Genomic DNA, 26,021 nt, shown 5'->3' with positions numbered 1-26,021 from the left:
TCTTATGATGGTGCATCGGCTGGCAGATTTTAGAAAGACCCAAACTCTTGTGCTGGGCACAGTGCAAGCGTCAAGACCTTTTTTGTCTGGAGCAGCTTTCAAACAGTGAGTTTAGGAACACTGCTTCCATATGAAGATTATTTGTTTATAACTGTATGTAAAAAATCTTTGGACTACAGTATAGTTACTAAAACTACTGAAAGGAAGACTAGTAGAACTATTAGTAGCCCATATAGAATGACTGTGCGGAGATGGCCATTTTGGAGCTACAGACTATTACCAATTTCATGTACCACTTTCTTTCAGAGAAACGAATACATGAATATGCTTTAAAGAGATTAATGGATGTTATAGAAGTTATGTGCTGCTACACTTTAAACTATAGATTTCACAGCCTCCGCTTGGAATCCTGATCTCATACAGCAGCTTATCATTTGATATCCAGAATAGATGTAGGGCCCTGTGGATTGCTTCATGGTGTGATGGTAACTGAGTATTGTACGAAGTGTAGTTGGGACTACAAGACTTTTCTTACAGCTATTACATTGAACAGGTGGACTGTGTCTATCTTCCATAGCTGGTTGCTTTTGGGGATGGGAGGGAAGCGGGCTTTGGGAGCCTTATGATTCGATTAAGAACACTTTGGGAATATTTTCAGCCTTAAGAAGTATTCTAGGATTACTCTTTCTTTAGCCCATCTGTCTGTAGTGTACTTTTTCTATTCCTCAGAAAACAGCTGTTTCCTCAGTGCAGCCCTTGCTGGTCAATGACTGTGTATGTTTTACTGTAATAACTTTTTGCCTGAGTATGTTATTTATCTATAGACTTAAGAATTTATAAGGTATCAAGACAACTGGCTGTATTTCGATAGCCAGTACAAGGAGCGTTGCAGCAGTATCTCTGCCCTCTTCAGTATTATATACGATAATGCAACTTTTTATTTCCTTCTGAGGACTCTCCTGTGCTCGTCCACCTCTGAGTAGGGGAGGAAGGATGCGATCTGACCTTGAGGGATGTATGGGACTGGAGGAAATGCCCAAGGTGCCCATGAAGCCCAGGTCCGACCGTTTTCTTTGGGGGACGCACAGACAGCGTGGTCCTCCCTGGCCTTTGTGGCCGTCTGCTTATGCCACAGAGAAGGGGCGCCTACGCATGGCTTGCACGGGAGAGGACCTAACATCGGCGGAGAGAGAGGGCTGCTGGACACCCTGCTTACCGCGTCTGTGAAGAGGTACCGCCTGCAGCCCCGCCGTGCTTATGGGAAAAACTACTTATGGGGCAGGGCACTCCGCAAGAGGTCATTCCCCGTTCCGTCATCCTCCCGACAGGACAGGTTCGACCCGCTGTCGGGTTACACCGCCCACATCTTACCCCGGCGCGGCCGTCTCGGGAGGCGCCGAGCCTGTGCCGCAATAGCAGCGCCTTCCTGGCAGCCGCACCGGCGGGAGGGGGCCCCGCTGCCCGGGGCCGAGCCCGGCGGGCGCGTCCCCGGGCCGGCCCCGGCGCGGCCGCCTTTGTTCCGCAGGGCCCCACGTGCAGCGGCGGCCGCGTTGTGTGCGGTGTGTGCGGTGTGTGCGGGGCGGCAGAACCCCCCCGCGCCGGGACCCCGGGCTGGCCCTTTAAACCTGCCGTGGCGGCGCGGCCAGGCCGGTGCGGGACACGTGAGGCGGCGGCGCGTTCTGCCGCCGCTGCCCCGGCTGCCGTGCTGCTCGTGTTTTATCTGGCCGGCCGCCAGGCCCCCATCGCCGGGTTTTCTCTCTGCCTCCTCCTTTTTTTTTTTTTTTTTTTTTCCCCGCACAGCCCCCTCCTGGTTTTTCCACCCACGGGTAAAAGTGGCTTTTCTTTTCCTCCTTTTTTTTTTTCTTTTAACCCTCATCCTAGTTTAGTCCGTGGGCAGGACTCGCATAATAATATTTCCAGTCTCAGCAACTCGCATCACAGACACGAACTCAGGACCGCCCCCCCCCTTTTTTTTCCTCCCAATCTCCCAAATCGTTTTATTATTATTTTTTAAGTGATCGCTCCTTTTGCGCGCTGCTCCTGCTGCTGCCGAAATCCCCATCTTCCCAGGGTGCATGCTTTTGGCAAGATTGTGCAGTGTTCTCAGTCCATTTTCAGTGTGTCTTATCTTAATTTGTCCTGATCCGATCTAAGCGCGATAGCCACCACTTGCTTTCAATTTGTTGGATTTTTCCCCCCTTCTTGGTTTGCTCCCGACTACCCTCGGAGTATTTCCCTCTCTCATTCTATTTCCAGGGTTGCAACTTACTCTGCCTTTTCTTCCTTTTTTTTTCCTCCCCTCTTTTGAATTGCTTCATGTTACTAATCATTCCTAAATTGTAAGAGAGATTAATTCCCCCTCCTCTTCCACCACCACCAGCACCACTACCACCATCACCTCCTCCTCCTCCTCCTTCTCCCCTTCTCTTCTCCTTTTTGGCAGCACCAGGACGTCCGGTGTGGTGGTGGCAGCGAGCAGCAAAAGCAGCAAGAGCTCGTTTTGATTCCTCCCCTTCCAAGGTGCTTTGGAGAGACTGGTTTCAGGCTGAGCAGCAGAAATCACGATGAGTGCACAAGGTGAGGGACCCGGTCAGCCTTCCACTGCTGCCCAGGATCAACCTGCAACCGCAGAGCTTCAGAAGAGAGGACGAGGCAGACCCAGGAAACAAACAGAAGTCAGTATCGTATAAAAACGTAGAGACGTAGATCTGTAGTGTTGTAGGCATGTTCATGTACGTATTGTGCTGCAAATGAAGCAGTCCTGGCGACGGGGTGGGGGGCTTTGTTGTGTGCTGCTTCCCGGCGAGGTGGTGCAGAGGCGTAGCGAGGGGCTCCGCCGGGCGCTCTGGCGGGGAGACCCTGGGGCCCGAAGCGGCGAGGCGCTGCCTGCTCGTGGCTGAGCCTCGGAGCCTCCTCGGGACTTTCACTATTGTGCAGGGAGCGAGCTGGGGCTTTTCAATGTAAATGGGGAACATGGAGCAGCGCGGCTCCGACCAACCAGCGTTCGCTGGGTCATTTCGAGCTGATTTTGAAATTGCGAAAGCGAGGAGCAAGGAACGGGGCTCTCCTGTCCCTTCTCTCTCAGCCCTCGCAATAGCTCAGTCCGTGCGTGTGTGTGCGTGCATGTGCGTGTGTCGGGTCCCACCGGGCGCTGCTGCCGCCTCCGATCTTGACCAGCCCAGCCCCTGACTGCCCCTAGATCCTGGGGCTGGGGGGAGAGGAGGGTGTCTAGAAAGTCGCATAGGTTTTTTCGCCTCCCCCCCCGCCCCCCGGCTTTCCCCCCTTCCTCATCTCCCTCCCTCGCCCCGTCATCGTATGCAGAGGTGCCCCCGTTGTCGATGGAGGTGGGGGAAGTAGCCGGAGGAGGCTTACCCTGCTTTTGCAACACCTTTTGCCTTTGCTTCGGCGCTTTTGCAGGCAGGTCGAGGCGACGGGAACGCTTGTCGGGTGTCTGGGTGCGGGGAGCTCCTTCCCACCCGCACCTACAGCCTCCTCCCGGGCCCCGAAAGGGACGCGTTGGGTTTCTCTTTTTGACTTGCAAGACCTGAATCCACGCTAAGGTTGCTAGATCCGTGCATTATTCCCACACCCCTCTCCCCCCCACCACCTTCCCTTCCTTTCCCGAAGTACCATTGTCGCATCGTTTGGAGCTGCCGGGCCGCGCTCAGCCCCCCGCCGCGGGGTGAGGGGCCCGGCGGGAGCCTCCGCGCTCTGCAGCCCCTCCGGCGGCGCCGCCGAAGGGGGATTTTGCCTGCGGATGCAACCAATTAATTCCCGCAGCTCGGCGGGAGCAGCGCGAAGCCGCCTGCAGCCTTTTCCCTGCCTCTCTCGGAAGTCACGATTGAGGAGTAGGGCTGTCCACGGAGCTCATTTTAAAGCGAGCTTCCGCGGGCTTTAAACATGTTTACTCCCATTCATTTGGCATCAGCCCCACTGCCACGAGAACCTTCGAGGAGCTCTAAGCACGGAGGGAGCTGAGGAGCAGAGCCGGTAGCCGGGGGAAACCGTCTGCTTTACTTCCCCCCACCCCCCATCCCCCGCTCCGATATGGTCCTGTAAATTGCACAGAAAGTACTATTTGGAAAGCCATAAAAGCGGAGACCCCAGTTTTCTCGCTCTGCCGTCGGTGACACTCCACCGAACCGGCTGCGGGCTCTGTCCCCCTTCCCGCTTCACCCTCTGGCTGCCCTCGCCCAGCCTCGGCAGCCGGCACCCTCCGGCCCTGCGGACTTGCGCCAGGGGTCCGTTTTCTTTTTTTTTTTTCCTTTATTTTTTTTTTTTCCCGTATTCTTTATTTTATTTTTTTTTTCCTCCTATAGCATTTGAATGTATGGAAGTGAAAGAAAAGCGCGTCTCCTTCAACGTGGTCAGCCCAGATGTGCAGTGCTTGCGAGGCTCACCACTGAGCTGGAGCACTTGGGGAGTCCTCTCGCCAGCCTCCTCTTAATCTACCTGGGAATTATAAAAGCTGAAGGGGTTTAAACTGGTTTAAGTTAGCAAACTGCATTTAATTACTTTTACCACATCCTGTAACCTGAATGAAATGTATAATATTTAAGACTGGAAGAGTTTTATAGTGTTTATGATTCACTGAATAAATATTTGGAATCCGAACTCTTAGTAATTCATACCCAGTTTTAAGAACTGGATATTTACTGTCGGGTAAAGGAACTAGTTAAGAAAATAGCTAAAATAATCAGTGTTCCTGTCAACTCATCTTAGAGTTGGGGTTTTGTTTCAGATTTTTCTTTGGTTGAGTTTTTCTGGCTTACTATTTTCATATTTGAAGAAACTTTTACATTTGCATTTTATTACGAATGAATTGTTTTTAGAATAGGTGTGAATATAATGCCGACTTCAGAACAACAGAAAAAAAATCCCCCCTCCCCAATATTTGTGGCCTTGAGGGAGAAATAGTCTCAGCTTACTTTACAGTAATCCGGTATTTAACTTTTTTCCCAAAGAAAGTTTGTGCTACAAGCTACATGTTATAATTTTATCTTGCTATAATGAAATGCAATTGCAATTAAGTGGGTAACTGTATTATTTGGTGAATAGCCATTCTTATATGAGGGAAATCACAACTATCTTTAAAAAATGTGTTTCCTCCTGTAACTTATGTTAGAATATACAAACTTTTCAAAGTTTTTTAATGCGATTATAAGGGAAATTAAACTCTTTTATTGTGCAAAAGTGTTTTTTTTTTATGTGGAGTTGTTTAATTTTTCATGTTGCATTTTTAATATTATGTTATTTATACTATTAATTCATATGTTTTAAGCAACTTCTGTTATAGTTTATCCTTCAGATCTCCTGGGTTAGTTGTTGCCTTTTGCCACAATAGCATGTTTTCCTGTGTTTAGGAACCAACTGGTGAACCATCTCCTAAAAGACCAAGAGGAAGACCCAAAGGAAGCAAAAATAAGAGTCCCTCTAAAGCAGCTCAGAAGGTGAGACTATTAAAGGGAAAGAGTTACTAATGCTGTTTTTTCATCAGCTGGTAGGGAAAAAATCCAATCATTTAGGCTGTGAACTGTGAGGTTGGAACCCTTCTAATAATGGAAGCTACATAAAACATGAATTTTGCATTTTTAAAACTAGAATTATCATGAAGACCATAAGTACAGAACCTATAAGGGCATCTTGCTTTTTGAGTAGTGTACAGGTTAGTGAAATAACATGTGTTATGTTATATGATGAGAAACCATTGAGATATCCTGTATCTAGTAAGGAAATCAATATTAAGGATATTATTTTCTTCATTAAAATTTTTGCAAGAGGAAGATTAATTTCTTGCCCACTTACAGTTGTTACTACTACAGACCAAATCTGTATATTAAAGCTGAGTGCTTTGTCAAACATAGGTTAATTAGAGGTAAATCCAATTATGTGTTGATGGAAATAAGTGCATATACTGAAATTTACAGCTTTAAAATGTGATGCTAAAGTAAACTGTGAGTTACAGTAAAAGCCTGCTATATCTTGTTTAGTAATCAGTTTCAAAGAGACTTTTACTGGAAGTGCTATTAGTCTTCTGAACCACTACTTCTGCTTGATGATGGGAGCAAACTTTTATTCTGGTGGTTCTGAATGCATTTAGCTATAGGAGAAGCTCTCTGAAGTCACTGTATTTAGTGCATGGACTTGACATCACAAATACAGTGACTTAATTTTATTTGAATTGGGGAAAGCACAGCATTAAAAACCTATACTGTCAAGGCAAACAATACCACTCTCTAGGAAATATTTTAGGGAAGGCAAATAGTTGTATATAGTTGAAAACAAATATGGGAAATTTGTTTGTGTTGATAGTTATACAGCAGTTAGCACTAATTTACAGGTACTAAATTGGAAACAAAAGCTTACAAAATCTAGTAGTGAACTGTAGAGCTTACTCGTATCAGTATCTTTTAAGGAGGTCTGTGACAAAACCTGTGTCAAAGGTATTTGTGTCCTCATCTAATTATGGTTCAATTGCCTATGGTACTGTCCAGAATTAAGTTTATAGTTTTCAGTGTTATAAATTACTATAGCAACTACTGATAAATATCTAATCATTAGGAGGTGACTATGATTTCATGTCTGTTTTGTCTAAAATGTTTTCAACATTTGTGTGAATTTTCCAACTCTTTAAATTCAGTTTTTTTAATTTTTTTTTAGTTTCTGGGCTGGAAAAAAACCCAGTATATTCTATCAAGAAATTAACGAATTACTAAAAAATGCTTTACAGGTTAAGTATTTAAAATATGTCAAAGTCATTCTTCAAGGTAACGTGCTTAAAATGTTGGGTTTTTTTTCTTTATACCATAAAAATATTCCTCAGATGTACTTTGAAATAGCTTAAATGTCACTCTTGAGAAGAGAGAGAGCATTTTTTTTTATTAGTCTAGCAAATCCAAATGTGAGCTTTAGTATTTTGAATATTACTCCTAGGAGTGTTGACTTTCTAGGAGAAATATTTGTAATAAGATTAGATTTTAAGTAATTCATAGAAATGTGTTTTAAAAATATTCTTCCAAAAGAAATATTAACATTGTTTCATTTACATAGTAATTTGGAAATCAGTATAAATGGAAAATAACTTAAAACATTCATATATGTGTTGGTTTATCAAGTCAAAAGTTTTCCAGATGATTTTGGTACATAGTTGTGTTTTCTTAATCTAATTTACAAACTGAGCAATTTCCTTATAACATTTTGATTTTCAGAATGCATCAAGTTACTGCTGTAATTAAAGCAAACCCTTTTGGGTGTTGCTAATGTAAAAAATTGACCAAAGACCACGTCTTTTTTTATAATAAAAAAAACTTTGAGGAGTATATAATTACAAGTCTTACTCGTTTCTGGGTTTGTAGATAAAGTATATAAATGTTTGATAAATCCTCTAAAACATAAAACACTTATAAAGCCTTACTAGAAGAAAGCGACTGGGATCCCATTTCAAATAAATATTTTAACTCTTTTTCCAAATTGATAATTGACCCTCTCTAAAATGGTTTGGCTTCTCACCAGGCATCTCAAAGTATCTTTTAATGTAATATTAATTCCAATAGTTTTTTTAACAGTAATATGCATGGGAATGTTTTGGCACTGTAAGAAAGCTTCATTTGGTGGTGAGGGTATCACCTCTAAAAAGAGTGAGTTATATGTTTGATTTTGTGCTAAACATATTTATACATACATATGCATACATAAATTTATTAAGATTTTCTCCAGCCTGTCTCAACTCTGAGAAGGAGAACTGTCTATCTTAGCTTAAGCCCCTCTACATTTGAACCTGGGTGTACTATACACCCAACTGGAATTTGCTGGAATTTCTAAAGAATAGTGTGTGTTTCAAAGGGAGCTCATTGAAATGCTTTAGAGTGTTCACATGTTAGATAAACGTTGACCAGGAGAACCCACCGAGCAGCCATAAGAAGGCACTCATGATTAATTGATTGGGTGTTCTCTTGCAAAGCATTACACATCACAATTAAAAATGTATTGCACATTGGCAGTGAGTTAAAAATACTCCAGAACTGGGGCTTTGTTTTGCTATACTTCAGAAAGGAAATACCCTTAAATCAGTTGATGGACAATTTACCCTGAAATCATGGTAATGTTGTGTATTTAAAATTTCTTGGTAGACAGGATTTTTCTGGGGTTTTTTGTTTTTGTTTTTTTTTTAAGCTTTCAGAGCTTATGTTTGGTCTTAGTAAACTGGCCTTAGGGCATCTGAAAACAAAGTGCTTGGTAGGAAATTAGCAGTGTGAAACTTGACAATGCATACAGAATGTTGCAAAACTAACTGAACAGCTAATAATGTGGCAATTACTCTAATTTTAGGTAATATGCCTTTTTTTTTTTTTAAGAATTGCATATCACACATGCCTAACTTGTTATAAATTGGACACAGAAGGTAAGCTGCGTTTTATGGAAGACCAAACCATTTCTCAATTGTTTAATTTTCACAAACAGAAGGAACAGAATGTGTTAGCAGATGAGAAGAGATAGATACAAAAAGATTCCTGATCACCTTGCACTTGAGTCCCCACAATTGGGTTGTTATTGCAGTCTATGTCTTTAAAGAAGTTATTCTGTTATTAATTTAAAATATTTGTAAAAAAATACCAAAACGTGAAGTGGGTTTTTTTTCCCCTAAAGCACAACTAGTTTTCCAGGAAGATGCTAGTGGGGATCTTCCTTTTTAATTTCCTGGGTGTTCTGTATTTGAGTTTTATGTATTATGCTGAGCTGGGTTCCCAGCCCATCACATTTCCCTTTCAAGGGCTTTTCTTTCTTTAGCTAGTGTAGTTTGGCTTGGCAAAAATACTGTATAGGCATAAATACTCTCCTACTTGGAAGCAGGAAACACATTTGTGAGGTCAAAAAAAGAAGCGATAGATACCATGTTTTTGTCTTTCAAGAAATTGTCAAGGGATATCCCAGGAAGATCTAATGGTAAGAGCTCTCTGGTAAAATTTACCTTCAGTTAAAATATGTTGAGTTTTGTTGTAGTTATTAATGTATTGAGGTTCACTGACAATACTTACAGAGTTTGATAGATCATTTTCTGAAAATGAGAACTTGTGATCCTGTGTGTGACTACACTTGCTACTGTCTCTACATTAGTCTCTACATAACATGGCCAGAGTTTGGTATGTAGAAGTGCATGTCCCTGGGTTAAGCAGTCCAAAGGTAAAAAAAGAAAACAAAAAAACAACAAACAGAAAACCACCAAACCAGAGAAGTGCATGTGACCAGAACCGTGCCCTAAATTCATTCACAAAAATCTAGTTGGCTTCTCTGTGCTTCATTCATTTTCACCAAATTAATCATTACAGGTTTAGAGGGAAAACACGATCAGATTTAACAAGTGATTGTAGCATGGTTGTTGCACTGAAAAAAGAAGAGAGATCAAAATCAGGTATTCTGAGCAAGATGGTGAAAGCAAAAGACTCTTGCTTAAAGTGGATAAAACTGAACATGGAAAGTGTGATATTTTTGTGTTTAGCCAATACCTAAGGTTTCTTTAAGAGTATTTTTTTTTACCGAATAACTGGGGTTTTTTTGAGAGGGACATGTTTCTGTGCAAGTCTTTTGACATGATTTAAGGATGATCTTCCTCCCAAACTCTCGCTTATTTCACCTGACTTACAGCTCTGACACATTTTGTTTGAGATCCCAGCAGATCAGTTTGCAAAGTGGATAGAGTTCTTCAGATTTGGATTCTGTTGCACTTGAGGTCTTCCTTGACAATGGATGATGCCCAAAAGAGCGCTTTATAGCCATTCAATTATTTATACTTGTCTTGTCTTGTTAATTGCTTTCAGTAGTACAGCCTCAGTTTCTGCCTGGGCACAGCACAGTTTTGCAACAGGGAGGCAGAGATGATGGGCAGTCAAGTCCGAGGGTTGACTGGAGCTATTTGTAATCAGGGTTTGATAGACCTGTGGTACAGGGCTTAGGTGGATTGCAAATCTGCCTGGGAACTGTTAGCTCGCTTCCAGACAGCAGTAACTGGAATGGTAATCTTTCTCACCTGGGACAAATAAAAAACATTTCCCATATGGATCATGCTCTTAAAAGTGGATATAAAGAATAAATTTAATTCTGTTCCTAAAATGTGACATACCAAAATCGTTGTATTCATATTATTGTTTATAAGAAATTTCATATTTTTTCATGGAATATGTTTTGTGTTTGATAACATACTCAACCCTTCTTTAAGTTTGGTGATTTCACGTCTTAGCTGTATGGAGCAAGGTCATGCCTCATAGTGTAGCACCAAATGTTAAAAAAACCCTGACTAAACACCACCTTTGAGTGGCCTGGCACTCTCTCTGGGTTTGCCCCTAGCTTCAGAGGCAACACTTAATCAAAGCAAAGAGCCGACAGACTGGTATGTTTCTAATGATGTAAATACCTGTGCAGAGGAATGGCAGTGTTTTGGCACTTATGTGTTCCTTCTCTTAATTGAAAATTATATGGAGAAACATTGTATTATTGATCTGATTTGCAGTAAAACATTTCTTCAAGTGCTTAAATTAAAAGACAGTCTTGTACTGTTGGAGAAAATACGAACTAAAAAACAATCCAGAGGGAAAAAGTTAGAATATTTTCCTAAACTTCATGACTTTATCATTACCACAGTACTGGCACTACTCCTTTTGGTTGTTCCAGAAGTGTTTTGTCTTTCTCTTTTCTTGGAAAGGAGATACAAACATCCACTTTGGAGGTTCTTGTCATTCATTTTCTGCAGTTTAGTCTGTGAAAACCTTGCTTTTTGCTTACAGAATTGCTCTGTACCAAAACATCATCTCTGGCATGCCTGACGACTGTTTGCTCAGCTCACCTCTGGGAAAGATTTAATTTTGATAAAACTATGGAAATATTTTTCTTCTAACATGAGGTAGAAGTGATATACAGCAGGAATTTAGTGCCTTTCAATTGAAAGGTCCCCAAGCACTTGACAAACTGATATCCAAACTAGCCAGGAGGAACACTAGCCCGTTCTGACATGGACCTTCCTCAGTGGTAAAGCGCAGCACTGCTCGTGGCAAGTGGCAACACTGTGTAACAGTTTATGGCAGGAAGCAAAGATTAGTTATTCAGAGAAATCTCTCATGTTCTCTTTCCAGAGACTAGATAACTAGATTGTGTGCTGTAGTTGAAGTTACAATTTGTGTCAGGTTTGTAGGAACTTTAATTGTGAGATAAAGTAGTTTGTGTTTCCAAAAAGTTAATTATTTTTTAATAATTTGGTTTTAATAGAGTTTTGGAAAAGGATCTTTCCTTCAGATGTGGTAATACACAGAAGAAAATAAATGGCATTAGTGCTTTGATCACGTCAGGTGTTGATTTGTTAAGAACAATTTTAACCAATATTTTCTTTTAAAATTTATGTCCAGTGTTTCATGAAGTAAACATAGATGCAGGGGGCTAAAGCTTATCAAAACTAAATCACATCTTTTTTTTTGCATCCATCATGTTACAAGGTATAAAGAAATGAACACTTACAGGAAACAAAACTCTGAAATAGACAGCTACAGGATATAGTAAATGCACTTTAACAAGTATTCTCATAAGAGGGTTTCACCTTACATGTAACACTGGTATAAACGATTAAAGCTCAAGTTTACTCTTTTAACAAGTCTGAGTGATAATTTTGCCCTTTAGGAGTGTGAATTTTATTTTTCACAGCTTTCTTATTGGCAGGGTATTTATTTCAAAGTAATTGTGTTTAACTCACAGGGCAGTTTTTTTGTAGAGATTCCTCCACTAGTTCCTCAGCTCAGGTTCTCTTTTAGAGAGATCCAATTTACACAGCATTAGGTTACAGTATATGTTACAGAGATTGACCAGCAAGTGATTTATTTAATGGCACAGTTGATTTTTAAGGGCAAATCAAATACACACACAGTGAACTGGAGGAAAAGAAAAGCAATTCACGTGTACTAGAAGTCTTCATTCTTGGGGACTTCGTATGTGGCAAATTCTGCCCTGACTAAAGGTAGTGGCAAAATCCTCATCTCCCTCAGTGGAACAGGATTACTTACCTGATGGAGTGTATGGATGGGCATAGCTTATGTAGAGAAAATAACCTGAATTTTTCATTTTAAACTCTGTATGTATTTTAGTGTAGTGCATAAGTACTAGTATTAGTTGTAGTACTATTCACAATGTCACAATGTAGATTAATGGAAGAGTCTGTAAGAGGACTTTTTCTTTACGCTGAGCTCTAGGAACAAGCACAGGCCTTCCATAAATACAGCTGTCACTTTTAGGGACCCTTCCATGCTGTTTCCTTAAACCTGGAAAGGAAAGGTGTGTTTTGGACAGTAAAAGTTTCACTTACAGCTTAAGGATGTGCTTTTACCTGGAAAACTTCAAGTGAAAAGTAGAGAAGTTATTTCCCACTATGAACACAGACATATTCATGGTGATATTTTGTCTAATCCATTTCATGCCTGAACATAATGAGACTAAAAAAGGAATTATAGCTGCTATAAACTGCTTTGACCAGGCTTGAAACAGGCAGTATTTTTAATTTAGTAACTTCAAGTACTTTTTGATAGCCTGTGAAAGACTAGATTTGATGCTTCTGGGGTTTCTCAGGTTTCCAGGCTGCCCTGTGTCCCCATCCTCAGCCTGCACGTTCCATGGCTGGCCTAGGCTCAGGCACACCAGGCTCTACTGTGGGCACTGAGCAGCTGTGTGTGTGTGGCCACACTCCTCCATGCCCTTCCACACGGTGTGGATTAGGGCTGGGGGCACCCTTGGGTGCTGGTGAGGCATCACCTGGCCACACTGGCTAAGAAATGTCAGTAAAACTGACATAATCACGTTCTACCAGAAAACACATAGATTAGGCAGGAGGCCTAGTGCCACCCAAGAGATATAATTGTAGCTAATGTTACAGGAAAGGAATTCCTAGTTACTGAGGCTGTTAAGTAATGCTGAGGTATAAAATATGCTGTGTTTCTTTTCCCTTTACAGGGAGCAGAAGCCGCTGGTGAAAAGCGACCCAGAGGCCGACCCAGAAAATGGGTAAGTATTTCACTTCCAGATTTATTTACTGTATTATAAACCATGTTATTAAGTCCATTCTTTTAGAGAACAATAATTTCTGTTTCATTTGTAAAAAAAGAGCATCCATCTTCTGTGTCTGTTCTGGTGGATTGACTGAAGGGTTAAGATAGCAGAGAAGTTAACCACAACTTCCTACCTTTAGACTCTAGTAGTTTGCTCAAGACACTTTACAATTAAATGTTTGCTGGGAGTGAATGTTTATGTGTCTCTTATCAGCATGAAAAGAGGCACAACTCTTCCTTCAAAAGAGAGTAACAATGAGATAACTTGTTCAGTAATTGAGTAACGAAGGTTAAAGGAGCACTATCAGACATCAGAAGGTGATAAGATTCAGATGTAGTGTGCACAAGCTAATGTTTAAACCCAAAATATCTTTGTCCTACCTTGCCTGGAAACATGCATATTTTCCTTAAATCCGGCAAGAAAGACTACAGATGAACAACAGGATACTTGCACTTAGAATTTATTTTTTCCATTCAGAGCTGTTTTCATGCCTCATATATTTGTAGTGACTGGTAATACATTTCATTAAAAGTTTCCACTTTCCCTGGCCCCATTTAGTCTGTAGATGTGTCTATCAGACACATGTGTTTTTATTCTTTGACCGTGTAAATATTTCAGTCTTGGATACTTGAAATTCTGTGTTTTCACTGATGTTTACAGCTAATGAGAGTCTGCTTAGTGCAGCTCTTATCTCCATGTCTTTTCCTTATGCATGAGCTTTCATAAGAAAAGTGATTGGGGATGTCACTTGGAAAACATGATTGGATATTAGAAGATACGAAGGTGTGGCTGTGTGCTCCATCACACATTAACATTTCTGATTTCCCTTTTCCAGTTCCCTTTCCCTTTAGCTGGTCAACATTCTTCTTTAAACTTCTTTTTCAAATCCACCCCCACCCTCTCAATTTTAATCCCTTATTTCACTCTGCATTCTCTTTCCTCTCTGCAGTCCTGTCATTTTCCCCTCATTTTGTTCAGTTGTTTTGCATAGCTTTTACAGAGCTGTAAAGGTATATGCTTGGAAGAGCTCAAACAACACCAGAAGGTACTGAAAACTACAGCTGAATAGTATCAGCAGCTGAACACAGGAAAAGTTGGCTTTAACAGTTGCTTAAAGACCTAGTAGTTCCATAGTGTTGTCCAGTGATAAAGTACCCCAGGACATTTCTTTGGAGAAAACAGACCACTGCATACTAGATGAGTTGCTTACACCTGTAGTTTTCAAGTCAGGCAGTTTTCAGGTATATGAAGAAGCTCACTGGCATTAGAAAAAATGATGGTGTATCAAAACATACCTGTGCTGGTGATCCTCTTGTAAGCAACTTGCAGAAGGCAAATGCCAAGTACAGTAAAACATGGATCAGTTCCTGTCTGCTTCCTCCCGTCTGGCTCAAACCTTGCACATGTGGATGCTGAGTGTTGCTTGCTTGATCTTCACCCTGGGTGCAATCCCAGGGAAAACAGACTCTAGTCTATAAGAGTAAATAATTTATAACAGTCAGGCCATCCCCACTGGATTGGGAATGTGTGACAGGTGAATAGGAATGGTTAAATGGTTTGGGGAAGAGGGAAAAGGCAGCAGTCTAAAGTGTTAAAAAGATTTTTCTCTTCCAAGCACTCATAGTCAGAAACTAAGGTGAGTTTTCAGTGAAAAGGGCTAAATATAGCGCTTGTAGCATCTTGTAGGCTAGAATGTTTCCCTTTTTTTCTTCATGGGGAAGAAAGAATGGGCATTGTCAGTGGAGCATTCAGTATGGAATGGGCTGTTTGTCAGGTGAGGAATCTGTTTTGCAGAAATGGGAATTACTAGTTATCTAGTAGATATATGCATTACTTTACTGTGAGACCAATACTTACAACAGTTTTGTTCATTTTTTTGAAACTAATGCATATTTTAAAACTCGGTATTACTTTGCTGTTGTACCTGTTGAAAGTGTAGTCTTTTTTTCTTATTCCAACTATATGATTGCTTCTTGTGATTTTCGGAGATAATGCTCCTATCTGCAGCTTGCATTGAGATAATTCTACAGACCATGATAATCAAATACGCTTTTTCCTTCCTCTCTTTCTTCTCTCTTTCCAGTATAAATTAAGTTCATGGGTTCCTTCTCTGTGCATGACAAAATGGAGAGTGATGTTATATTTTCCTCCAAAGAGAAATGTGGTTAAATTATTATAAGCCACTATGGTGCCAGCTATAAGCAGAGTTTATATTTGAAATCAAAGGAGGATTCTGCCCGAAAGCAGATGGCACAGAATCATCCTTTCTATTTAGACATCCAACATGTACTCTGAAAATGTCACTTTTTATCACCCATACTTCAGTTGAATTAATGATTATATTCTTCTTAATCCAATTTATTTGTGTATCAAGCCTTAATGATGACAGTTCAGTATTAGCGAAAGTACGGTATGTAGGTGGTTTGTTTTTTTTTTTATTGGAGAGGGCAGAATTCTACATGACAGGTATTTTCCTAAGTTTGTAACCCTTTTTTTGAGAGTCTAGAGGTTCTGTGTCATATGTTGTTCATCAAATTGTAAAGTATTATTTCTGCTATTTCCTTCAATATGCACATGCGGAGAGGTATGAGCTAACAGACCACTGTAGAATTCCGGTAGCTGGTCTTTCTGCTGGTTCAAATTAAGTATTTAATGTTTGTGACTCACAGTATATTTATTTATGTATTATTTTTTAGAAGAGAAGTGAATCTTTTTGACTAGTATAAAACTGAGAAGGGGGAGGGAGAGCCCAAGTGAAGAGGGCGAGGATCCCAATTTATCGCAAGCATATGAGACATCAGATGATCTTTTTAATGCAATAATGTGTACTTTGCAAAGTTGTCAAAGGAAAGAAGACAATAGAAAAGATAGTAAAGATCGACAAAATCTTCTGAAAATAAAATATTTAACTACATAGAAAAGCCTTCTAAATGTGGAGAGCTAATTGAATAAAAGTCCTGAAGATAACAAGGTCAAGTAGGTGGGAAATGAACATATTTGGAAGAAACACAGTGCCTGCTGCTTTAAAACTGATCTTCACTGTAGGTTGCTGCACACGTGAAATGCACTGAAGGCTGTGAGTCCTGTTACCTATTAACCCTCTTCATGGGGACCTTGGTACTCCTTAATTTTAGATGTTTTATTGCACTAATATATTCTGGGCTCTTTGGATGTATCTGCGTTAGTGTGTTAGGTCAAGTCATGAGTGTGCTTTGGAAATGCATCTCCTAATTTTCCCCACTTACTGTATACATTGTGTAGCAGTCCCAGAGCTTGTTGGCTGGACTACTTTCAAATGAAACAAAATTGGAGGATGTGCTGCAGAAGTGCAGTCTGGTAGACATTCAACCCATAGAACTAGGCTAGAGTGAAATAAAAACCTCTAGAAAGGTGCACAGTGTGGAACTTAGGTCCTCAGCACCAGCCTTTTTATCTCCTGTGGTCCATATTGTGGACTATAGCCTTTGATGGTTGAAAGAGGCTATGAAGCAATCTGGTTTTTATTAGCAGAATTATTTTATGTAGCACAGGCATAAAGTCAAATTCATAGCCATGGAGATTCACATTCCCAAAAGTCAGTGGAGGGTTTGTCATTGACTTCATCACTGCCAGGTGTTTGCCACTGAGGTCTGATGCTGCTGCTTGTGAAATCAGCAACGGTTTTGCTCACGGCTTCACATAGCCCTTTGTAAAGTGCCATCAGAGTTTTTTTATTTTATTTATTTAATTTGTGTATGCCTGTAATTTCACTGAAAGCAAGGGGCTGAAGGTTTATGAGTAGATCGGGAGACTAAGTAATCAATTACTTTGCTGTTTGTTCCAAAGAACTACGTCTAAAAGCTCTGGAAATCTCATAGGCTTCTAGTGCTCTCAGGCATCAGTTTAATGGAGAAACCTGAAACCTAGTTCTGAAGTTGATGCTTAAAAGAGTATTTGTTTTTAATTTGCAGTGTTGGTGTTATGTCTTTAGGTAGAATTTTTGGGCATTTCCACATTGTTTAAACTGAGCCACAGGCTCTCTGCATGGCATAGCACAATTGCTCCAACCCTCCAAGGAACAGTTCAGAGTTTTTATAGCCTTGAGCAGGACTTGGGTGAGGAGGAGAGATGGCTGATGCCATGCCATGTAGCTGTTTTAAAGGACGGATAGATGAAGATATAGGATCTGCATGATTGTGACAGCAGAAGATAGTGACTTTCTTGACCAGTGATATGCAGGATGTGTGTGAAGTATCCACTTGTGCATCTCATCACTGATGCCTAAGTAGCAACTGTGACTTGATCAGAAAATTTCTCTCTCTTTCAGTAATTTTATTTTCTGGTAGATTGTATATATAGCACATTTCCGGTTGGTAGAAGATAAAATATAATCAGAAATTAACTTAATTTTCTTAAGCAGAGGCTTAATCTGATCCAGTCACAATCATCTAGACAAGCTGAGAGCCTAGAGAAGAGAAGCCTTTGAGCAGACCTTAGAGCAGCCTTCAGTACCTAAAGGGGGCTACAAAAAAGCTGGAGATAGACTTTTTACAAGGGCCTGTAGCAATAGGTCAAGGGGGAATGCCGTTCAACTGGAAGAGGGTGGGTTTATGTTAGGTATTAGGAAGAAATTCTTTACTGTGGGGGTTATGAGACACTGGAACAGGTTGCTCAGAGAAGCTGTGGATGCCCTATCCCTGAGAGTGTTCAAGGCCAAGCTGGATGGGGCTCTGAGCAACCTAGTCTGGTCAAGGGTGTCCGTGACCATGGCAGGGGTGTTGGAACTAGATGATCTTACAGGTCTCTTCCAACCCAAACCATTCTATGATTATAGTAATTTTTGAAGCTTTCTTTTTCAATGAGGGCAGAATTTCACTTTATACAGAAAGTCAGTTTAAGCAGTGCCAAACCACATTTAAAAAATCATTACAAAAATGCTTTTTTATAATAAATTTTTCTTCAGGTTATTTCCCAGTGCAATTTTGACATAGATGAGATATCAAACTTTAAACATGGAATTGGCAAGATATTTCTATGCCAGCAGTTCCAAAAGGCCTGTGGCAGGGCAAGGACTTCTAATACTCATTAACTTGTAAGATTTTGAAAATTTCTGAGTTTTGAAGAAATGCGTATCAAGAGAAGCCTGTTGCCTCAGAGAAGTGATCAATGTTTTGACGATATTTCTTGACCATATTGAGCCTTTGCATACCAAAGTCAACTTTCTAAGTCAAGTTTATGTCTGGTAGTGACATACTCTGTGATGTGAAGCCATTTAACTAATTTTTCTTATTTCTCATGCACTGCAGTCATTTTTGTCTTATATGAAGTCATGGTCTAGGAGGTGCTTAAAGTCATGCAGGCTTCTTCACTAGGTGGTAGAGAGGGAGAAGGATGTTCTGAGATGATAGTTCATCCTACCCTAAAGACGGCTTTGTTATAGTTGTAGTGAATTCTCATCTGGAGATAGCAATCTTTTGACATTATGGAAGACAACCTAGAAAATGAAATGGCACATATATGACTTCTAGATAGCAAAACCTATCTAGAGAGATTCCCCCCTTTGATGTGGTGCTTAGCTGTGCATCCCTAAGATAGGATAGAGATTCTGTTGTTATGAGAACACGTTTTTGTTTAAATTAGTTACTACCTGGTCAATTTGGAGCAAACCATGATTGAGGTAAAACTGAAGTCACGTGTATTGGATGATGAATGAAAAAGTTACTATTTATGTAATTATAGAAATTATAATTGTAATTATAGAAGATAGTACAAATAAAAGTTCGGTTTCTTGTACGGGGAAGAATAACGTCGCTTTGAGTTACTTTGAGTCTTTACAAATTTTGACCACAATATAAGAGGTGTTACTGCTTCGTGTGAAGCATGTCATAAAAATTTGCATATGTTGCTGTTAATTTAATCTTCTAAACTGTCTTAGCTCCTTTGTGAAGATCATAGATGCTATTTTGTAACTTGGTAATATAAAATACCTTCTTTCTTGAACATGTTTTACATCTGTGTGGGCAAGAAAATCACCTGAGAGGGTTTGTTGTTTCAGTTGTCTAAAGAGCCTGAAGGGGCTTTTATAATTATGAAAAACAGACTATTGACCTCTCTCCTTTAAAATTCCTAAACTTAAGAAGTGGATGAAGGACATGAATTGAAAGCCTTAAAAGCTTTATACCTATAAATTTACTTTCCAGTTGAGATGATCTGTAAAAGAAATCTTCTCTCAAAACCTGAAAATTTTGACAAAAGCATTGGTTGTTGAACTTTTCTCCTATGACTAACAGATGCTCCTTTTTTTTGCCATTTTTTGTTTGCTTTTGTGGGTTTTTTTCTATTCACCATTCTAGGAAAGGAAAAAAAAAATCTTACATGCTTGCACCAAATGCATTAAAAAGGTCACTAAAAATATGTTCTGTCTCACCAGTGTTCAGAGACGTACGTGTCTTCATTTCTTTAGAAGCTTGTCTAAAGAAATGTTGTCCTTCCTTGGAATTTCAGAGTCCTGTTCCTTGTTGGTATAAATAGATGTGGCACCATTTATTTGAAGGAGACTACAACAGAAAATTTAGCCATGATATTTCTTTTCTAAAACACATTTATACTACCAAAAGGATATTTCACTCATTCTCTAGTTCAGTTCCACTTCGGTTAACGTATATTAAAAGATACCAGTTTAACTAAAAAATATTTTTACTTCAGCTGACATTTCAGACTCCTTAAAGGAAAATATTTTATTCTGTTTGAGGTCCAGAGAGGAAATTTTAGCAGGCAAAAAATGCAGAAAGCATTTCACTAGCATCTCTAGTGAAAGGCAAACTGAAATTCTGAGCTATTTCCTTTTTATGATCTCAGATAACAGATGTTCAAGGACTCTAAAAATTAGTTTTCTGTTTGGCTATATACTTTGACTTTACAAGCCTCATTGCCCATTTTACATAGGAGGAAACTGAGCACTGAGGCTGTTCACAGCAACATCAGGAAGCTTTTTTGCATCTGTGATTTTTGAATTCTTAGGGTTTTTTTCACTAGTAGTTATTGGCAATTGTGCATCTGAATACCTGACAGAGAAAACATACCAGGTTATGAAAAGTACAGGCACTCATTCTTGCTCCTACAATTCCATTTGCACCATTGAAATGCTATGAATGCAAAAAGAGAAGCTGGGCCCCACCTCCATTGAAAGTGTACTCCACAAGGTTAATTGCCTTGCCCAAGGAAATCTCTGGGAGAGCCAGGAATAGAACTCAGATTTCCTGGCAGCCTGCCCTATGCCTTCAGCTCAAGGCCATCCTCCTCCAGTAAAGCTTGCTTGAGAACAGGTTGGATGAGGGAGGGAGGGAAACACACTTTTCAATCCTGTATCTTAAACCCATATATGCTTTTTTTACCTGTTTCTGTAAACTCAGGTGTGAGTATTTTGGCATCTGTAGCATAAGTCCACCTGGTGGGCAGTGAGGGGTAGGAGTAAGCTATTTAATATCCTTCCTGGAGATACTTGAAAGATGTGTAGATGTGATGCTTTAAGGACATGGTTTAGTGGTTGACTTGGCAGTGCTGGATTAATGGTTGGACTTGATGATCTTAGAGGTCTTTTCCTAACCTAAACAATTCTGTGATTGTATGATTCTGTATACAGGATAGAGTGAAGAGATTTAGGACCATGAGGGTTTTGAACCAATCCCAAATATAAGCCTGAAAGGTATTTGATGCATATTGATGGTATTCTCTCTTCTTTGTACCTTGATTACACAGAAGTCCAATACCAATCAATTAAATTATAAACGTAGTCACAAAGCCAAGGTGCTTGGTTCCTTGAATATTTTAAATATGGTTACTTTTCTATTCAGCATTAGCTGACCTGAGCTATAGTTGCCGGACAGGGCCATTCCAAGTCACCTCATCCACAGATGGTATTTCTGTTCCCTGTGCTCTTAAAATGTAGTGCTGCAGAGGGAATGAAAACCTATGATTTAACATGTAATACAGGACAGAAGATTCAGAGTCAAGACTACTAGGTTTCCTTATAATTTCTGACGAATTGTACATCTTATTTAATGCAATTTAATTTAATTCTGCATTATACTGCAGGCCCCTGTAGTGCAGTAGCTTACAGGAAAATATCAAATTTTTGTCCCTGTGTGGGTGAATTTACTCCCATCGATTAAGAGTTACCATAATAATTAGAGGGGTAATACTTTTGGCTTTGTTCTGCATTCTTTACAGACCCAAACAGGTGATGTGGATACCAGAGGAATGCACAGTTGATCCTCTCTTAGAAGGGTTGGGGGGAGGCTAGTACTGTGATAATTAATATTTGGAGAGTACTTTCAGGTGTTTGAATGAAAGTAATTATATGCTTTAAGTGCAAGTATTGTTATTTCTTCTTCCTTAATCCTAGGACTAAGCCTCACTTCAAATTACAGTTCAGTATTACATTTTAGGTATGAGGCTAGATTCTCAGCAAGAAAATGGGCTTCGTTCAGTAAATAGCTGCAAAATATCCTCACCAGGAGTTGTCTTCTAATTCTATAGCGCACAACATTGAGTGAGGAAAAAAACCTTTTTTTGGCTGTACTGTTTTGAATTTCTTTTTTGCTAGTTCCAGTTTAAAATACAAATGAAGCATAGTTTACAATAGCATTTACAAGTATACCTGTTCTTCTGTCCCAAGGCCTATGTGAGATATTCATCAGACTGCAAAAGAAAACCAAAATAAAATAGAGGGACAAGACCCTAATATTTGAAAATTGTGACTTCATAAGCTGCATTGCTTAAATAGTCAGATTGGGATATGCAGTTTAATGATTTAAAGCTGCAGTAGTGACAAGATCTTTTCAGATCCAAGAGAATCCAGATATTTTCAGTCTTGGGGGAACCCTGCAACTGAAACCAGGACAGCCTGGGAAGATGACAGGCTGAATGATAAAGCCTATGTTGAGAAGTAAGTAATTGTGGAGTAGAGGCTGATAATGCTGATATCACTGTTTGTTTTGCATTCTTTTACTGCTCACTGTTCAAAATGGTTCTGGTTGCACAGAAGATGCTAATCAGCCTTGCTGTTACTGGAGGCTGTTGGTGGGATATGATTTCCTTCTTCGACTTCTTCTCGGTTGTTTTGATGCTGCAGTGATTTCATTTTAAAAAGGAAATCTTACTGCCCCACAAGGGCAGCCACTGACCAACCTGTGCTGACAGGAGGAGAAGGTGGTTTTTTTTCCCAAACACACATATCTCTGGATTTCATCCCTTTTCTTTCGTAGCCTGACATTGTGGGAAATCCATTACACCCAAGTTACAGCCTGCCTCACTAGGATTTTAGGAGCCTGTCATGGAAGAGGATGCGTGATATAATCTGTGGGACAAAACTCATTCTTACTTAGTTTTTATACAATCAGTGCTTGACATAGGTGCCTTATAAGGACTGCAGAGAAGGATCCATTCCCTTAGATTATGTGCTTCCTCCTCTCTACCAGGTGGTCCACTGGGTTTACATGGAATTAACACATCCACCCCTCCACTCTGTGTATGGGGAAACAGAAATGTATCACTTCCTCTCATGCTACTCGGGACCAATTTGCTTAGCCCTATCATAAGGATGGACACTTTGTGGAGGAGGACTGTCAGTCCATCTTTAGTATAATAGGATAATAGGTGAAGCACTGAGAGACCATAGATGCTACTCAGCTGGGGCTGAACCTGTGTGCCGAGAGAAGTGATGTGCCATGAGCTGGTCTGGGTTGACAACTCGTTAGACCCAGGGCTTGTAGTCAACAATGCAGTTAAAAGTAGTGGAACCACATGGGAGATGAAAAAAACAAGAGGAAACCTGTGCATATAAAGATCTGAGATGACATCTCCGGGGCTGCTTTTTGTGTGATTTAAAATGCAGACGCTGGAGAAGATAGCCTGGAACTCACTTCTGTCTCAATTTGAAAACTGACCTTAACTAGTGCTCAAAAGATACCACTTTCTTGTTTTTATGTTGGAGCTGCTTCTCTGCATTGCATTTCAGCTTCAAGAGAATGGCTGGAGAATGCTTCTCATCCAGGAAGACTCAGGAGTTTGTGATTAGGACACTTGTATAGGAGGTGTGGATTTAAATCTTCATCATGTTTACTAATAGACATACCCCCTGTGAGCAGTCCTGCTCAGAGATGCTTATGGCCAGGTTGCACATGAACGCTATGAACAGTGCTGTGCTCTGTCCTGGCCTTATGTAGCTCTGAAGGTTTCTCCAGGGATGGAGCTAGATTTTGGGTGGCTGTCAATTGAAACTTGAAATGCAATTACATTTGAGTGAGAAGGTAAGGCTTTCTACCTGAGACTAATACTTTTGAGCATGTTCAGCTAATTAAACTTCAGTTTGCAGAGGGCTTGAAGGTTAAGTAAGAAAATACTAGGCAACTGAGAAACGTCCAGAGATAGACAGTTACAGGGAATAGATGGATCAAAGCTTGTGCTGGTGAAATCTCCACACACATAAGACGTTATTTGTGTGTTTTATAGCATGGATGCTAGGATTTTGTTGGCAACAGCTTGCTGCAATCTATTTGCATGTGATTTTAATTCTGTCTTCTACCAGTTCAAATTGTGCTCTCTGTTATTATTGCAAGTATTGTAGAGTTTTGGGGGGTTTATTGGCAGTTCAGTTATATATCTGTATATTTGCTGTTTCCATAGCGGTTTCAGGAGATTAGTAATGAATATGTATGTCTTTATTCTGCTTTTTCTTTTTACTTCTTTAAACTGTCTACTTTCAGTTTGTTTTATTCAAGTCTGTCAATCCTGACAGCTGCAGAACTGTGGAACTGCAGGGTTAGACTTTGGTGTTACTTATGATCATTTAAATAATAGTACTGATAAATTAAATTTTTTGTAATGTACTACTTGTGTATCTGTATTAGTATCAGGGAATGGTGTCTGGTCTGCAGAAATGAGTTTGTTTTGATTTAAAGTGATTGGCCAATAGTGGCAGTCTCTGTTTTGGAGCTTCTGAGACTGTCAGTGAATTGGCACAATGTAGGGTTTTTACATCCTGTCTGTTCAGAGTAACTGCTGAGAGCTTAAAAACAGACTGGTAGTCCCTCTATACCACAGAAATCATGTCTTTACCTAATATATTACCCTAATCCTTTTTGACTGTTATATCAATTATCTTAATAGAGAGCAATTGGAGCCTTTTCCAAGATGTAATACAAACACATATGTGAGCTTCACTGTTACAATCTTATCAAAGTTGCATTGTGTTACTGTGTTCTTGGGGTTTCCTTAGTGTTCACACAGAACCCATTCAGGCTCTGGCTGCTCCTGCTGCATTGTTTCCTGTTAATGATACTAAACGCCTTGAGAAATCTGCTTGGGAACTCTCCTTCCATGTACAATTGTCTGTTTGGTTCTTGAAAAAAACAACTAACACAATTGACAAAGTATATACAGTACTGGGATCACAGTATTAAAAATGTAGAGGAAACAAGGCTTTCTCTGACGTGGCATGTGCTCTTTCATTCGTTAACATTCATTAACATTCATAAGCTATTCAGAGAAGTCAGAGGTGTACGCAGTTTTCAAGGTACTTCTGCAAACTTCCCATTCAGGTCAGGAATAACCATTCAAGCAATTGTTTTGTCAAGCTTTACAAGTAAGTGTGATCAGGATAGGTAGACAGACAAATGGTCTGCCGGTGACACATGACATTAGTGTGTCTGCTGCTTCATTACATGCTCTATAAATTGTGCAAGTAGCCATGTTTGCACAAAACCGAGGTAGTTTGAGGAAGAAGATCTATACATGTTCAACAGAAACTTAATGGTGACTCTCACATAACAAGAATAGTATTTGAATCGATCTGTGAATATGATAAATTTGTTATTAATGTCAGTAAGTTTTGAGCAGTCACTGCAGGAGTAACAGGTGGAGTAGACTTGTACAGAGATACAGAGAGAAGATTTTTATTGAAGTTTTTTTATTCATAAAGGAAACTTGTATGCCATATAAACAGTAATTCTTCTTAAAAGTAGATTTTTTTTTTAATCATTTCTGTGGACTGTTTGAAAAGTGGGATATGGACACCTCTGTACTGTAACCTTCAGCAAATTTTTCAAAGATACACAAAGATGTGGTTTTGGAAATTCCTGAATTATCTTGGTTTTTCCATGTGTATAACTTTCATTAAGGATATACTCAGTTGTGTTCATAGGTAGGCACATATAAATGGTGTATTACCACTGAAACAAATTCTTTTAAAGGTGAGTCCGTGTAAAGGAGTGACTCCATTGAAGTGAATCCAATAGCGAGGCTCCAACTTACTTGGTTGAAGTCAGGATTTTTGTCTCCAAGGACTTGTAAATGGTGATATATAAATTGGAAACCCTTTTTTAGTTATGCTGACAAAAAGCCACTGATTATGATTTTGAGTAAGGGAAAGAATTTGCCCTTTAATCTGCAGTATATCTTGAGGGAGAAGGTTTTGTACATTGTACTTTTTGTTTCAACTAGAACAAATTCCTTAGGTAAAGACAATATCCACTGCACAGAGAACAACAAAGAGAAATTATGTTATAACTGAAGTTCACACATGAGCATAGAAACGTTTCAAAATTATATCCTTAATAATAATTTTGCTCCAAGCAGAAAGCTACTTTATATCTTTCATTGCTCATTTCAGAAAGTAGAAGGTCTCAGAACCTCTGTAGGCAAACCAGAAGCCACTGGTTTCCAAGAAAGAGGTTGTTAATTCTGTTGTGCTAAATCACTAAGAAAGGTATTTAAGGGAGAAGTTAGAGTCATCATGATATTTTTGCATAATTATAAATCATTGTAGTTTTTTTTTCATGATTAAAATTTTGAATAGTAATTAAGTAATGTCCCAGAGCAAGCTTTGTGCATTTCAAAGCTCTGCACACCTTCCTTCACATCCCCAAAAGCCATTATGTTGAGTGTAATCATAACTGGGAGGCAGA

General features: G+C 39.9%; 1 protein-coding gene across 1 annotated transcript in view; it reads left to right on the top strand.

Moving 5' to 3' along the window:
• Positions 1 to 1,143: 1,143 nt before the first annotated feature.
• The window catches only part of HMGA2 (high mobility group AT-hook 2), a 105,007-nt gene continuing 80,129 nt past the window's right edge, over positions 1,144 to 26,021 (top strand). The window contains exons 1-4 of the mRNA XM_027741509.2: positions 1,144 to 1,231; positions 2,444 to 2,675; positions 5,364 to 5,450; positions 12,982 to 13,032. Coding sequence (XP_027597310.1) covers positions 2,565 to 2,675; positions 5,364 to 5,450; positions 12,982 to 13,032 — 249 coding nt within the window. The 5' untranslated portion in view covers positions 1,144 to 1,231; positions 2,444 to 2,564. The remainder of the gene's footprint in view (positions 1,232 to 2,443; positions 2,676 to 5,363; positions 5,451 to 12,981; positions 13,033 to 26,021) is intronic.

Source organism: Pipra filicauda, unplaced genomic scaffold (genome assembly GCF_003945595.2).
Source record: "Pipra filicauda isolate LSUMZ 115617 unplaced genomic scaffold, ASM394559v2 scaffold93_size3172892_pilon, whole genome shotgun sequence".
Taxonomy (NCBI): Eukaryota; Metazoa; Chordata; class Aves; order Passeriformes; family Pipridae; genus Pipra; species Pipra filicauda.
Note: the sequence above shows the minus strand (reverse complement) of the source record. Positions and strands in the feature narration are given on the sequence as shown.